Consider the following 14,423-nt stretch of genomic DNA (forward strand, 5'->3'; position numbering starts at 1 on the left):
AAAAGTCCTATTTTGTATATTTAGTTTCAATGTTTGATATTATTGATAAAGAAAAGTCCTATTTTGTATATTTAGTTTCAATGTTTGATATTATTGATAAAGAAAAGTCCTATTTTGTATATTTAGTTTCAATGTTTGATATTATTGATAAAGAAAAGTCCTATTTTGTATATTTAGTTTCAATGTTTAATATTATTGATAAAGAAAAGTCCTATTTTGTATATTTAGTTTCAATGTTTGATATTATTGATAAAGAAAAGATACTTATTATTTTGTGAATGTTTTTGGTAAGAAACAAATAGTAACTGATAGCGATAGGCTGTAGTCTCTCAGTAGGATCAATATTATTTTGCTTTTTTTTTTTTTTTAATCATATCGTGTTTGAAAAACACAGAATATAATTACATTTGTCTTGCCTTGCATAATTGGCAGCTATTGGCCTACAAAATACAAAAATAATTTTTGTTCTCTTTTTTTCGGAACTTTATAGACTTCATTGTACGTTCCATTTCAAATGGGTAATATGAAAAATTAAATTGTATGAATATAAATAAGAAAATCACCTCCACCGCTAAAGAAAATGTCTAAGGCTTTCCCGATGAAGCTTATACCCCAACCATACACCGAGTTTGAATTAAAGGAATTATCGCAACTGCATTTATTATATACATTAAATAGTTATTACGCCCCTGAACCAAGTAAGGTAAACGAGAATGGAAGATATCTAATAAGTAACCCAGAACATAAATATATTAATGACTAGCTATTGAAATACTGAACTGCCAGTAAAAATATTTTACTTTAAATGGCCTAAGATGGCCGAATTAGAATTCCAAGTAATCTTTTTTATTTTATGTATAACCTTATTTTGCAAACATTAGCTCTTTCATAAATATCACACCTTACAAATTATATCTTTCAATCGCACCCTTTACAGATACAACCGAGTACCAGTAATATTCTCTAAGCAGCATTTTTCTCCTTACGCTGCTATGTAAATGTAATATTTGCATTTCCGTATATTGCTATAATCTTTCCTTAAACTGTAAAATCATTTATAAAATTAGTCTTTCAGCTTCTTATTCCTTCAATTCTCACACAAACTCATGGCACTAAAGTATATTTGTTGGTTCGCTGTACACTGCGTTGTTGAGAACTTGAGATGCCTCTGGTTGAGGAGCTTATACCATGTGGGGAAGTCAAACCACTCTCACATTTAGCTTCTTGAGCTTCATTGCGACCACTCATCGCTTAAATCCGAGTCGTAAAGCGTTTAAAAGTGTCAAAACATTATTGTTAGGGACGGGGCTACTGGCTCCGACCATACCGAGCCAGATGGTTGATCGCCCTCTTCACTGTGACCATTGGCACAATGGAATTGATATCTGCTGATGGAATACTATTAAAATTGACCACCCTTGCAAAAGAAGTCTCAACTCACATCTCATGAACCTGTGATTATTTCGTATAACTATTTTTCAAATAGGACACAACTTTAATAAACCCATTGCGGGTAATCTTTATGAAGTCTGGTAACTGTGTTCTATAAAACATTGAATTTTACAGAAAGCAAGTCAGTTAAATTCACCTTTCATCCCATATTTTTGTTCTAAATCTGGATAAAACTTTTCTCATTCACTAGTCTATCTTGTGAAGAACTAGTCCTATTTGGTGATGATCGAAAGTAAAAGAAAAAGCTCAAAAACATTTCAGTCCCGTAACGAAGTTCGAAGAGTTTTCAGAGTGGCGGCCGAGTCCTCTGACGTAGGTGGCGGGTAGGGGGACATGGTCCTCCTCGGAATGGTGTAAGTTGCGTAAATATTTTCCTCTTGCGGTTGTTTTCGAGAGCGGGCGAGAACGCACATGATAGCAACCAGAATTACGCAGATCTGGAAAGAATATATATAGTTTCTTTTTACGTAAAGCTTTTGTGCGTTTTTTTTTTATTCTTGGTTCATAATATGTATTCGCATGTAAATTTTATGCACACACACACACACACACACACACACACACACACACACACACACACATATATATATATATATATATATATATATATATATATATATATATATATATACATACACACAGTATATATATACACACATATATATAGTATGTGTATGTACACTGATTTCACGTTTGCTGTTTGTGAAATATATATATATATATATATATATATATATATATATATATATATATATATATGTATATATATATATATTATATATATGTGTGTATATATATATATATATATATATATATATATATATATATATATATATATATATATATATATATATATATTATGTGTGTGTGTACACTGTGTACTATATTTACACCAAGATTTCACGTTTTCTGTTTGTGAAAGGTAACAGTGTAAGAAAATTATTCTCTACAATAAAGTATAAAAGTTTCTATAATAAAATTTTTGGGTATTTAAAAGATGTAAAATAGCAATAAATAATTTACTTAATAATCTTACCAGTTACAATAAATAAAATTTATTGTTTTTTATTAAATATTTGTTACCACCAAATGTGTGTGCACATGCATTGCTTTAGAGTTGAAAAAGAACACCAAATCTAAAAATAAACTTTTAAGAATTAAGAAACTAAATATAGTATATAAGGATTTCATAAGATTACCTGTAAAATGACCGCAGATACCAGTATAGCAATGAGAATTTCTTTGGATGTGCAAACCAGCTGCGCCAGACGTCGAGCATCTGAGGGTTTAGATTAGAAATTTACGTTTCAATTTAACACGGAGGAAGGTGTAATACATTCTCTATACTACTACTAATGATAATGATATAAAGAGTTTTTATTTCTTTTAAAGAAGTGATCACACGGAAAGGATTATAACTATTCTTTGTTTAGCGGAAAAGTTAATATTTTTCCATTTTTTTGCAAAAGAGACTTAGGAGCTACTAGTTATCTATCATGTACGGAAAAAACACCATTCAATCTTCTCTCTAAATATATTAGTTATTCGCCAATGAAAAATAAATCGTCCTTCGTTGTCTTCTAATTAAATTGAATGATAAATAAGTACTCCTGCAGAGGACGTTCGTTACCTGATTCCTCCGGCAACAAACCAGTCTTGAGAGGTTTGACCGTTGTGCTATCAACGATGATCTCCTTTTGTAGGGGCATCTCATGGTAGATAGAGTCCTGGTCGTCCTCGATTAACTCAACGTCATCAAGTTCATCGAATGTTAGCTCTCCTCCGAATGAAAATTCACCCCCTTCGAGGGTGATTTCCTGCCCGTCAAGACTTCCATCCCTTCCGAGGGTCACGATTCCTCCTTGCTTGATCACGGCTCTTCTTTTACGCTTCCCGTAGGATAGGATGTTGCCACACTGCGCCTGTGGGAACAGATTGTCTTAGTTAGTGATTTGGTTCAGGAAATTAAAATGTTCTTTGATTAGGTGATCACATAATTCACGTGGCCCTTAGGAGATTATCATGGATGAATATGCCAGTGACGTATGTCGTGGAGTTTCCCCCGATAGGACTAGGCTAATGTTTTGTATGTGTGTGTATAAATACACGTATGTACATATAATTGTATATATATATATATATATATATATATATATATATATATATATATATATATATATATATATATATATCTCAAGGCTAGGCAAAATGTGGATACACTGGTGTTACATTTTGTATATAAATCTTCCTAAATGTAACCGTCCTGAACTAGGCCTAATAAACTCATACTCACCGGTTTACACTCTTCAAGGCAAAACTGAACATTAACTTGGAACCTGACGACTTGATTTTCGGAGAATTTGAATGCCTCGAACTTTCCTTGGAGGCTCTTGGAATTAGGAACAGGCTGCAGTGACGGGAAGATTACTGGATCAGCGGGGCATCCCCTCTCATCGAGCAACGTAATGGAATCTGTATTATCTCCGCTTTTAGCAACGAGGTTTCTAGCGAGTATTCCGTATACACCTTAAAATGAAAAGAAAAACTAATAATAGTTAAGGGTGGTATATTTTATGAGGTATAAACATATAACAATACACTATAGAATGAATGATTTAAAGTTTTCAGGCATCCTGACATCTAAGGTCATTGACGCTGGTAACATTTAATTTATGTATACAAAAATAAAAAATGAAACAAAATAAAAAATTAAAGAGTATTCAATTAAAATCATAAAAATTGAATGTCATAAAAGTTAAATATTTTTCAGAAGACCTACCCGTTTGCTGTAATGAAACAATACTCGCATAAACGATTTCCCATAAAGAAGAACAAATATTTAAGAAAGCTGCACTTGATTTAGTTAGTATTTACACCGCGGCCGTGACGGAAGGACGTCAGTGTTAAAAGTGTATCGTTGCCTGTGTTAACTTTAAAGTAATAAATTCACTTTTTAATTGAATCCCTTTTCTCTAACATCAATTACTCTTACCCTATTCAAGTTACAAGTTCTTTTATACACATATAACGCTCTACAATTCAAATTACATTCTCTTCCGGGCTGCCCAGAGGCAAGAGCCCGGGTCTTACACAAGGTAAGGCAATCTATACAGACAGACAGACAGCCTGTGCTGAAACTTTGTGTCGATGGATGTGGATGAGCCTTACAATAACTGAGGAGTCTTACACAAGGTAAGGCAATCTATACAGACAGACAGACAGCCTGTGTTGAAACTTTGTATCGCTGGGTGTGGGTGAGCCTTACAATAACTCACGGGGAAATACCAACGGTTGCCAATGATAGTGTTGCTCTAATTAAAAAAAAAAACTAAAGAAATCTTACTGTCATCGTCTAGGTCAAGCCTAAGATAAAGTTCTTCTCCAAGGCGAGCGCCGTTGATGTCCCTTCCTGCTCGATCGACGATTCGCAAACGAATTCGAGGTGAAGGAGCAGTTGCGTTGACTATGGCCGTAGCAACACCGGCATTCACAGAACTGCTGAAAGGAAGGATGTGAAGGAATTATAGGTTAGTATGTTATAAATGGAAAAGAACTATAAGTATCAGTGGGCTATTATAGCAGCATTACTCGGCCAGTATAAGGATTGACTAGAATAGGTTAGGTGGATGTTGACACGATAAACCATTGCCCAATGTCCACTTGCTGTTAATGGAAGCAAAATTAATGGTATGCAGTTCATTAACTTCAGTGAGTTTCTGCCAAGAGTATCACGGAAAAAGTAAATTACTTGCTACATCGAATCATAAGTACACAAGCATGACCCTTGAAAAAGGTTAACCTTAGGCGGCCTAGGCCTAGTACCATCGCCTTCGCCACTATGACCAGTGTTGATATTGCTTTGCTAGGCATATAGCCGTTCATTTTAGTTTCCCTTCCTGAAATGACAATTTTACATGAGCGCAATTTATGAGTCCAACATTATGGATTTAATGTATATTCGATAACGTTAAACAAGATTCGTGTTTGGTCAACAATTATGCTAGTCTCATTACCAAATTTATCGTAGGCTATATGTATGCAGGTTTAAAAATTACGACCCATGCAAAAAGACTTTGGTATCTTGAATTGAAATGTCAATTAGATGAAAAACACAATATGATAATTGTTCATTTATTGAAAGCAATTAATGTAATTTAAGTACATTCCAATACCAGGGGAAAAATCCCGCCAGTACAGCTGATCTGCTCAGTTGTAACCAGCTCGCAAGCTTATACATTTCTGATCTTTGTCCGAATTAACTATGATCAGTGTCAAGAAACCATAACAGTTAAAAAAAAAAAATCTGCCGTCTTTTCATGTGATTTTCAAAGGATATATACAGATTTATAATGATTCTTGTAGAATCCAAGCTCGGGATTTTTTTTCCTATATGCGCATAGGTAATTTCTTGTGATGATCGATCTTGTCGTTGACGGGGTTTCCAGCACCAATGCTTGATTATTAAGAAGGCAAAGACACACTCTTTCGCAAAGGCAGATAGGCCTAGGACAACTATAAACTTGTACTCCATTCCCCCCCCCCTCTCTCTCTCTCTCTCTCTCTCTCTCTCTCTCTCTCTCTCTCTCTCTCTCTCTCTCTCTCTCTCTCTCTAATAGCAGTTGCAGGGTTCTACGGTACTATTACAAATCACTATTGCATTAAATTATACAGGATATCTCATATTTGTTTACTTGGTGGTTAATCAGTATTCTACCGTTGGTCACCCTTATTACAAATAAACGTTTAAATGAAAGTGTGCCTCCTTATAAACTTACTCCACGAGGAAATTATAACTGTCAGAGATGGTTTTATTGGATGTTTCAAACAGGCAGAGTATCTTAATGGCTTTATCCCCTCTCCTTTGTATCACGGGATGGTGCTGTACCACTATAACATTGCTGTAAATACCATCCCCTTCGTTCACTGCTCCACACTGCGGGTCGTTAAACTGCAATGCCAATGAAATGATTAAAATCTTACCTAATTGAATAAGAATTTATATATTGTTAAGCGTTAATTCTATTGTGAGCTTGTTATCCAGACCTTAGAACTCTGTGGTCAACCTGCTAATTGATGTTTATAATATATCACTGATATTATTGCATATCTCATCTTTTTTTTTTTTTTTACAGATGTCAAAAGTGTAAGATCACTGTACCCCTATTGTAACTCTGTATATGGCTTTTGCTGAAATAAAGATTATTATTATTATTATTATTATTATTATTATTATTATTATTATTATTATTATTATTATTAGATATATTTACTAGGCATTTTTCCTCAAGCTTCACTCGTTTTTACTTACCCTGATGAATAAGGATGTGTCCGTCTTACTCTTGTCAAGGGACTTGCATTCGTTAGGAAAATCTCTTGCGAAGAGTCTCCCCTTGAAAGGTTCGACGGTATTGAGACTTACTGACATTCCATCCACGCTGCACGACAGTTCGACTGTTTGGAAAGAACACATTAGTTTGAGTGAGGCCCAAGATCGATATTGAAATCCTATTTCAATAACTCATTATGAAACTTATTTTCTTATGTATATACTTGCGAACATTATTTTTAAATTTGAATGTGTATTATACACAGGCTTATTAAGTATGTTATCTATGATATGGTAGTAACAATATTAATTGTATATTAAAGGCCAAATTAACTCCATTTAGATACATATCAGCTATGTTGCACCTGTCTCTCCCTGTCATATTTTTTGGAAAATAACATTAAATGAGACCCTATTCAACAGAAATCTCAAGACGTCAAGCATCTGCACTAACGATCTAAACATGGCGCCTTCTGGTAGAAAGAAGCGCCTGGTACTGGCCCCACCGCAGACAGCCCAGTTGAAGTCAGGTCATCCCCGGAGAGCCGACACACCCCTTCTCGACTGAACCAAGTGTAGGCTCTGCAGTTGAAAGATTCCTCGGACTCGCAAGCATCGTGGCACTGAAAGGAAAAAAAGGGTAAGGCTTTGAATCTTAGACTTAATTTACGGTGTGTTGATGTTAGGTAATTAGAAAATTGGTGTCTTAGTTGTGATAACTTGTTTTCCATGTTGAAATTATGTTTTATTCATTTAAGCCTCTTGAGGTCTCATTTTGCAAAATTCTACCTCCGTGACTCCTTTCATTACTCCCTCGATCGAATGTTTGAAATGTAAATTTTGGTAACCGTCATGTTGTTTTACCACGATTAAAATGACAGCGTAAACTGTGACTGATATCACTCGAGCACACAATTCATGGTCATAATTACAATTCTTACATAAAACTGTCATCTTCATCATTTGACTTGATAAGTAATTGGATAGTGATTAGAGGCAATTTTGATAAGTGATGAAGTATCCATAGGTCCTTATAATGTTGAAAAAATACAGTATATGAGGGCCTAAGTCAAAAGAATCTGCTATTATGTATACTGTATGTTATATTATGATAAGGTCGAAAAAATACTGTCTATATGAGGGCTTAAGTCAAAAGAATCTGCTATTATGTATATGTTATAATCTTGAACCTGATTTATTTTTCAAAAGTGTTATTACATAACTACTTTATGGAGGATTGATTTTTTGGATTACACGTTGGTTTTGTATTGTCTAAGTTCATAGACAGAGACTTGAATTGGGAACATTTAGCTGGATTTGAATGGTTTTAACAAATTTGCACAGTGGTATGAAATGTAAACTTTGGTTGCCTATGAAATTTTTACCGGTTTGTGGATGTAAAACTCTAGTCTATGCGTTTTAACTTCATTTCTTCACGTGGATGTGCACAAATGCAAACCTTTGTTATAAATTAGAGTAGGAAGTATAGATGTTCATTTAAAAAGAGAGCTCGCAGTTCTCCATGGTCATGAAATTAATCTTTTTATTGTAATACAAAAATCCTTTCGTCATCAGAACGTAGTGTTTAGATCCGGATCCAACTACAAAGCCGATGCCAGTATTAAGATAGGTGAAAGAGTTTATCAACATTGAGAATCATCGAAATATTATCACCAAAACATATATTTTTTTTTAGATACAGTTCCCTAAAAAGACTTTTTCAGTTTGAGCTGAAATTGATTTGTGATATCACAGAATGAAATAATTTATTGTAGGTTAAACATTGTGCTTTAGAGAATTTTTTTTTTTTACAAATTGAACGTGGTTTTAATTTGCATGTGTCCATATATATATATATATATATATATATATATATATATATATATATATATATATATATATATATGTGTGTGTGTGTGTGTGTGTGTGTGTGTGTGAAATCGAGAGAGAGAGAGAGAGAGAGAGAGAGAGAGAGAGAGAGAGAGAGAGAGAGAGAGAGAGAGAGAGAGAGAGAGAGTGTGTGCTTACCTGTGTCTTGGATTCCGCAGGTACCTGGATATCACCGTGTCCCAAATCTTGCTCAGGAAACTCTTCGTAATCACAATGTTGGTTGTTTGCCTCTGCGAATTTAAAAAAAAAAAATATTTTGCATTGATTTAAGATAAAGCGTATATTACACAAGAAAGTATGTGTGGGTTCAGAAAACCTTTTGAAGTTAGTTTATCGAAAAACGGACATTAGGCCTACATCAACCTTGAAGCATCTAATGACATAAACTTGTAAACATGTTTTTTTCACGTATGAATATCAAAAGTTTAGATTCTAGCTTCTATCTACAAATTATGCTATTCGACGTTACGTCCTTGTAAAATGTGTACCATTTCTTTTTAGTGGATTAATTTTAGTTAGCGGAAAAAGTACCGAATGGTTTTAAAATGACGCGTTTTACCTTCTGAACACTGGTTCTCTATGTAGTGAATCAAGGGGGATGCTGGACGAAAGCTGAGAGGCTGGGTGCGACGATCTTGTCTGCTTAGCCTGCAGACGCCATCTCTGAAATAGATGTTAATTTCGATTTATATATATATATATATATATATATATATATATATATATATATATATATATATATATATATATATATATATATATTCAATAAACTCCTTTTTTTCTTTATGTGGTTATATCTTTCTAGTTATGAACACATTTAGATATTAGGTTCCAACTGTAGGTGGTATACTACTATCAAACTACAGACGTTGCAAATGCAAGCCAAGTGTTATATCACTATGTTGAAATATATATTATATTAATTTTACTCTCGGCCATATTCACTATTCATCAGAATCTAACTGGTTTAATCTTGTTAACTAATGAGAAATACAAATATATAAGTAATAGCTTGGAAATTCGTGGAGAGGGATTTTGAATTAATACAAAAATGTTCGATTCAAAAAAATTGAAAAGTGGAGGGAAGGGATTTCGAAGCTTAGTAAAAGGGGATACGAAACAATTATTGAAGTGACCGTTGTGAATTTTTACTGAATGAAAGTTGTAGGTACTGTACCTTTGGTGATATTCGGCACTTCTGCACATGAGTGCCCTCTCGCGGATGCACAGCTCTGCGCATTTTAATCTGTTTGGGACGTTGTTGAGGACGATATCGTCGTATCCCTCGATTTCGAAGCCCACCACTCGTTCTAACATCCACTTCTTGCCGCACTGTGGGGCTGAGGGAATGGGAGAAAATGATTGGGGTTATTTAGTATCAGATGATCTCTCTTCTTACTATGTAATGCACTGCATGGACTGGAAAATGATGTATATTAAAATACCACACATTCTCATTTGTTTTTAGGTGACATTGAAATATAGAAAATTCTTATCTGAATATGTTAGAAAATTCCGTTTCTGTTTGATTTTTTTTTTTTTTTTTTTTCGAAAAGTGAGAGTTTAATGCCAATTACTGATAATTTGATCGCTATTTTTGGGAAGATGTGGGGAGGGAGGCTAAAAACTAGGATATTTTCAATTTCAGCAATTTCCAATAATAAAAAGTTTTTTTGGGGGGTTATAATCTATATGCTTTGACGCAGAAGGTTATGAAATTAATCCAATATCCAATATAGAATGAGACAAGTTTTGATTAGATTTCAGTGACTACTATTTCTTTATTTGTTTTTCAATTTTATTATGTTATCCAGAGAATTCCTGCCTAGATTTTCAATCAGTCTAAAAACACCCGCTTACCTTCTTGCTGATGGTTGTCGCATAGCTATGGAGCGTTTTACACCCGGCCGGGCATATGCAAGGCCTTGCTTTACTCCCCTATTTGGCAACTCTAGGATTTTAATTTTATTATAATATTCTTTATTGAATATTATTGGGTAGATATTCTTATAGAAGTAAAAATTTACAGAATATCAGTCTCATGCACAAAAACCAGAGAACAGATATAAGAGAATAGTAGGTAAATACAGACAAATTGAGATTTACTTTTATGTATACTTTGGACATTATTGTAAAAGGGGTGAGAAGTAATTTTTACCATAAATATTGGTGATTGATATACAGTACATATAGATGAAAAACAAATATCGTCATCTTCCCTTTTCGAAAGGGAAAAATTAAATAAAAATCCAATGGATTTTTCGTATATTTTCTTCGAACCTATTTGACTAACCACTTGGTTTGAAATTTTTTTCCTTCAAGCGTATTCGGAAATAAATTGGCTAAGTTTTTCCCAGAAAAAACAGCATTTCGACGGATTTTACTAAGTATCTTTTAATCCATTGTAGCATAGTCATAGAAACCACTGACAGCTGAGAAACTTGGACAACATGTAGTAACATTTCCCTTGTACGGCCTTAACCAATTCTCAACTCTCAAGGTACCTTCACATAAGCAGATGAGAGTGCAATTTTTATCGCAGTATATAATGTTTTATGGCAGTGATGTTAGCGGGATCTTCTCCAGTCTGACTTTATTCCGAGAATTTTCCTGGTCTGTCACAATAGAAGCGTAATTAAGTGAGTGCATCCATACGGATGACTTACGGCAGCCTGGGAATATTTAGACGGTACACAAATTTCAAAGGATGTACATTATATCCTGTTTCGATAGCTTGGTAGCACTGTAGTGGGCTAGTTTTTTTTTTTTTTTTTTTTTTTTTTTTTTTTTTTTTTTTTTTTTTTTTTTTTTTCGTTGATTCTTTTAGCTGTCTTTAAGAAAGTATCAGTGAAGTAACAAATTTTTTTTTTTTTCAAGGAAGCTGCTCTGTTTAACTAGTATTATATTCGTCTTTTTGAGTAAATATATGTTTTTGTAATCGGTAAACTTTCGATGTTATTCCACTTTTTAAACTACTGTATATCTTTTAGCAAGGATCATTGAACATTTATTAATGAGTGCCAGCAAAGAAGGTGTATACGATTTCTTTTAAAAGATAAACTCTTTTGGTATTATTTTTATTCATTATTTTACATAGTTAAGTGTAACCTTGTGATTGATGTGCTGAAGTAAAACTAGCCGTCGACTGAGGGAGAATGGGAGACTTGTTAAGAAATACGGAATGGAAAAATTGGAACAAACCTGGGATTTTATTTAGAACTCTTACAAACTATTTGAAAAAAAAAAAAAATCCGTACTCATTGACGTGCGTGAGTAGTTTTTGTTCAACATTTCGTGGCCTTAAACATTTCCCCAAATCTAAGAAAATTGAATGAATTAATAAATTTCTCGTACACGTGCGTGTGGAATGTTGCTATGTTTCTCCCATAATATGATGAAGGAGTATGGTGAGTAAGGGGCGATTTCGTCCAATATCATTCTATCAAGAAACTCATTAGGCCAGTCACCAAAGGTAAGTTGACTGAGCGGATCTACATAACTTTCTAAGACAGCTTAATTTCATCACTGCATTTGCGTTTTGTCGTGATGGGAGTTTGATTAGAATACATAACAATTGTTGTGACAGCAAATTTCTATTTCAATGGCTTTACAGTATATTATCTCTATACTTAATCATGTACGTTTGCTTAGAATAACCACTGCAAAAAATCACTAGCAACTCTCATGAGAATTTTGTAGGTATATTTAAGGCAAGCTACTAAATACGTTTTGTGATAACGTTTAGTTAGTTTGTATTTATTTGGCGAATTAAAGTAATAGACATATGCTAGATTTTGAGTAATATACATTGTATTTAAAGTCTCTCGAAATGTCAACAAATATTTTTTTTTTCGTAACATGGAAAGTAAGTGAGAATTTCTTCAGATTTGAAAAGGTTTTGTGCTTTTCTAAGGAACTTGATTTTTTTAATTGTGCAGTAAACAGTCCATATGATTTGTCATAGGGCAATGGATAATTAATTAAAAGTATAGGTAGTAGGTAGTAGTAGGTAGGCCAGGGCACCAGCCACCCGTTGAGATACTACCGCTAGAGAGTTATGGGGTCTTTTGACTGGCCAGACAGTACTACATTGGATCCTCCTCTCTGGTTACGGTTCATTTTCCCTTTGCCTACATACACACTGAATAGTCTGGCATATTCTTTACATATTCTCCTCTATCCTCATACACCTGACAACACAGATTACCAAACAATTCTTCATCATCCAAGGGGTTAACTACGGCAATGTAATTGTTCAGTGCCACTTTCCTCTTGGTAAGGGTAGAAGAGACTCTTTAGCTATGGTAAGCAGCTCTTCTAGGAGAAGGACACTCCAAAATCAAACCACTGTTCTCTAGTCTTGGGTAGTGCCATAGCCTCTGTACCATGGCCTTTCACTGTCTTGGGTTAGAGTTCTCTTGCTTGAGGGTACACTCGAGCACACTTTCCTATCTTATTCCTCTTCCTCTTGTTTTTTTAAAGTTTTTATAGTTTATATAGGAGATATTTATTGTTGTTACTCTTCTTAGAATATTTTATTTTCCTTTTTTCCTTTCCTCACTGAGCTATTTTCCCTGTTGGAGCCCCTGGGCTTATAGCATACTGCTTTTCCAACTAGGGTTGTAGCTTAGTAAGTAATAATAATAATAATAATATGAATTACATTTGAGTTAAAGAATTTGGACCATATGATTTTAATGATATTCCTTGAGAAAGAAGGGTAGCAATTGAAAATACTTCTGTAATTACTTTTACCTCGCGTATATTTTTAATTTCATGTTAATACATTACGCAGACTATTAAGAAAATTTCAGTCGGGCAACGTTCTGTTGTTAACTTAGTATGTCTCATAATATACTAGTTTTCTGAAAGTAGAAGAGAAAATATGTAATTAATTCTATAAATCATCAATTTGAAAATGCTGAGAACTTATTTTGGTAACCAAACCTACCATCAATGCATATTTTTTCGAAGTAATTAATGGGCAGCTGCGTAGGTCTCAGTTTGATTTCAGCTGAGGAAGAATCTCTGTCGTAACTCGTGCAAGAATCTTGATCGTAATTGACCAAGAAACTCAGGCAATTCCTCGTTTCACGGCATCTGTAAGGGAAATAATGATTATACTTCTACACAGAGAAATGTATGCATTTATTCATGAAATTATCAGCTTAAAAGCCTTGAAAGGTTTCGATTCAAAATAGGGAGAAGAAACACAGAAGAAACTAATTTTCACAAATTTGATTATTTACCGAGTAGTGAAATTGTAAATTCACACTTTAATATATGTATGTATGTACAGTATGTATGGTTATTTTATTGAGTATGTATATGTTTTTTTTTCCTGAGGGGATTATCGTATGAGAAAGGTGATAGGTATCAGCATTTTCTGTCCTTTTTCTTTTACCTTCATGGTGTTTATATATATATTTTAGGTAAATCAGAAATTTTTTTAGTTTTGGGTTCTCAAGGTAATATATATATATATATATATATATATATATATATATATATATATATATATATATATATATATATGTGTGTGTGTGTGTGTGTGTGTGTGTGTGTGTGTGTGTGTGTGTGTGAGAGAGTGTGTGCAGAAGAACCAGAGGGAAAATGAAAATACGAAATATACGCTCAAGTCCTGACTAGTTCTTCAGGACTTGAGCGTATATTTCGTATTTTCATTTTCCCTGTGGTTCTTCTGCATCTGAGCATCACGTTTTCCTGTGAATTTTACGCATATATATATATATAT

The 14,423-nt window shown here is 33.7% G+C and overlaps 1 protein-coding gene across 1 annotated transcript in view; it reads right to left on the reverse strand.

Moving 5' to 3' along the window:
* Window positions 1–382: 382 nt before the first annotated feature.
* Window positions 383–14,423, reverse strand: part of LOC137630046 (uncharacterized) — a 17,944-nt gene continuing 3,903 nt past the window's right edge. The window contains exons 3-14 of the mRNA XM_068361537.1: window positions 13,620–13,768; window positions 9,846–10,008; window positions 9,228–9,331; window positions 8,807–8,898; window positions 7,233–7,401; window positions 6,761–6,903; window positions 6,228–6,400; window positions 4,796–4,950; window positions 3,746–3,978; window positions 3,083–3,374; window positions 2,652–2,731; window positions 383–1,889 (exon numbers count right to left, since the gene is read on the reverse strand). Coding sequence (XP_068217638.1) covers window positions 1,710–1,889; window positions 2,652–2,731; window positions 3,083–3,374; window positions 3,746–3,978; window positions 4,796–4,950; window positions 6,228–6,400; window positions 6,761–6,903; window positions 7,233–7,401; window positions 8,807–8,898; window positions 9,228–9,331; window positions 9,846–10,008; window positions 13,620–13,768 — 1,933 coding nt within the window. The 3' untranslated portion in view covers window positions 383–1,709. The remainder of the gene's footprint in view (window positions 1,890–2,651; window positions 2,732–3,082; window positions 3,375–3,745; window positions 3,979–4,795; window positions 4,951–6,227; window positions 6,401–6,760; window positions 6,904–7,232; window positions 7,402–8,806; window positions 8,899–9,227; window positions 9,332–9,845; window positions 10,009–13,619; window positions 13,769–14,423) is intronic.

The sequence above is a fragment of the Palaemon carinicauda genome, chromosome 38, assembly GCF_036898095.1.
Source record: "Palaemon carinicauda isolate YSFRI2023 chromosome 38, ASM3689809v2, whole genome shotgun sequence".
NCBI classification, from domain to species: Eukaryota; Metazoa; Arthropoda; class Malacostraca; order Decapoda; family Palaemonidae; genus Palaemon; species Palaemon carinicauda.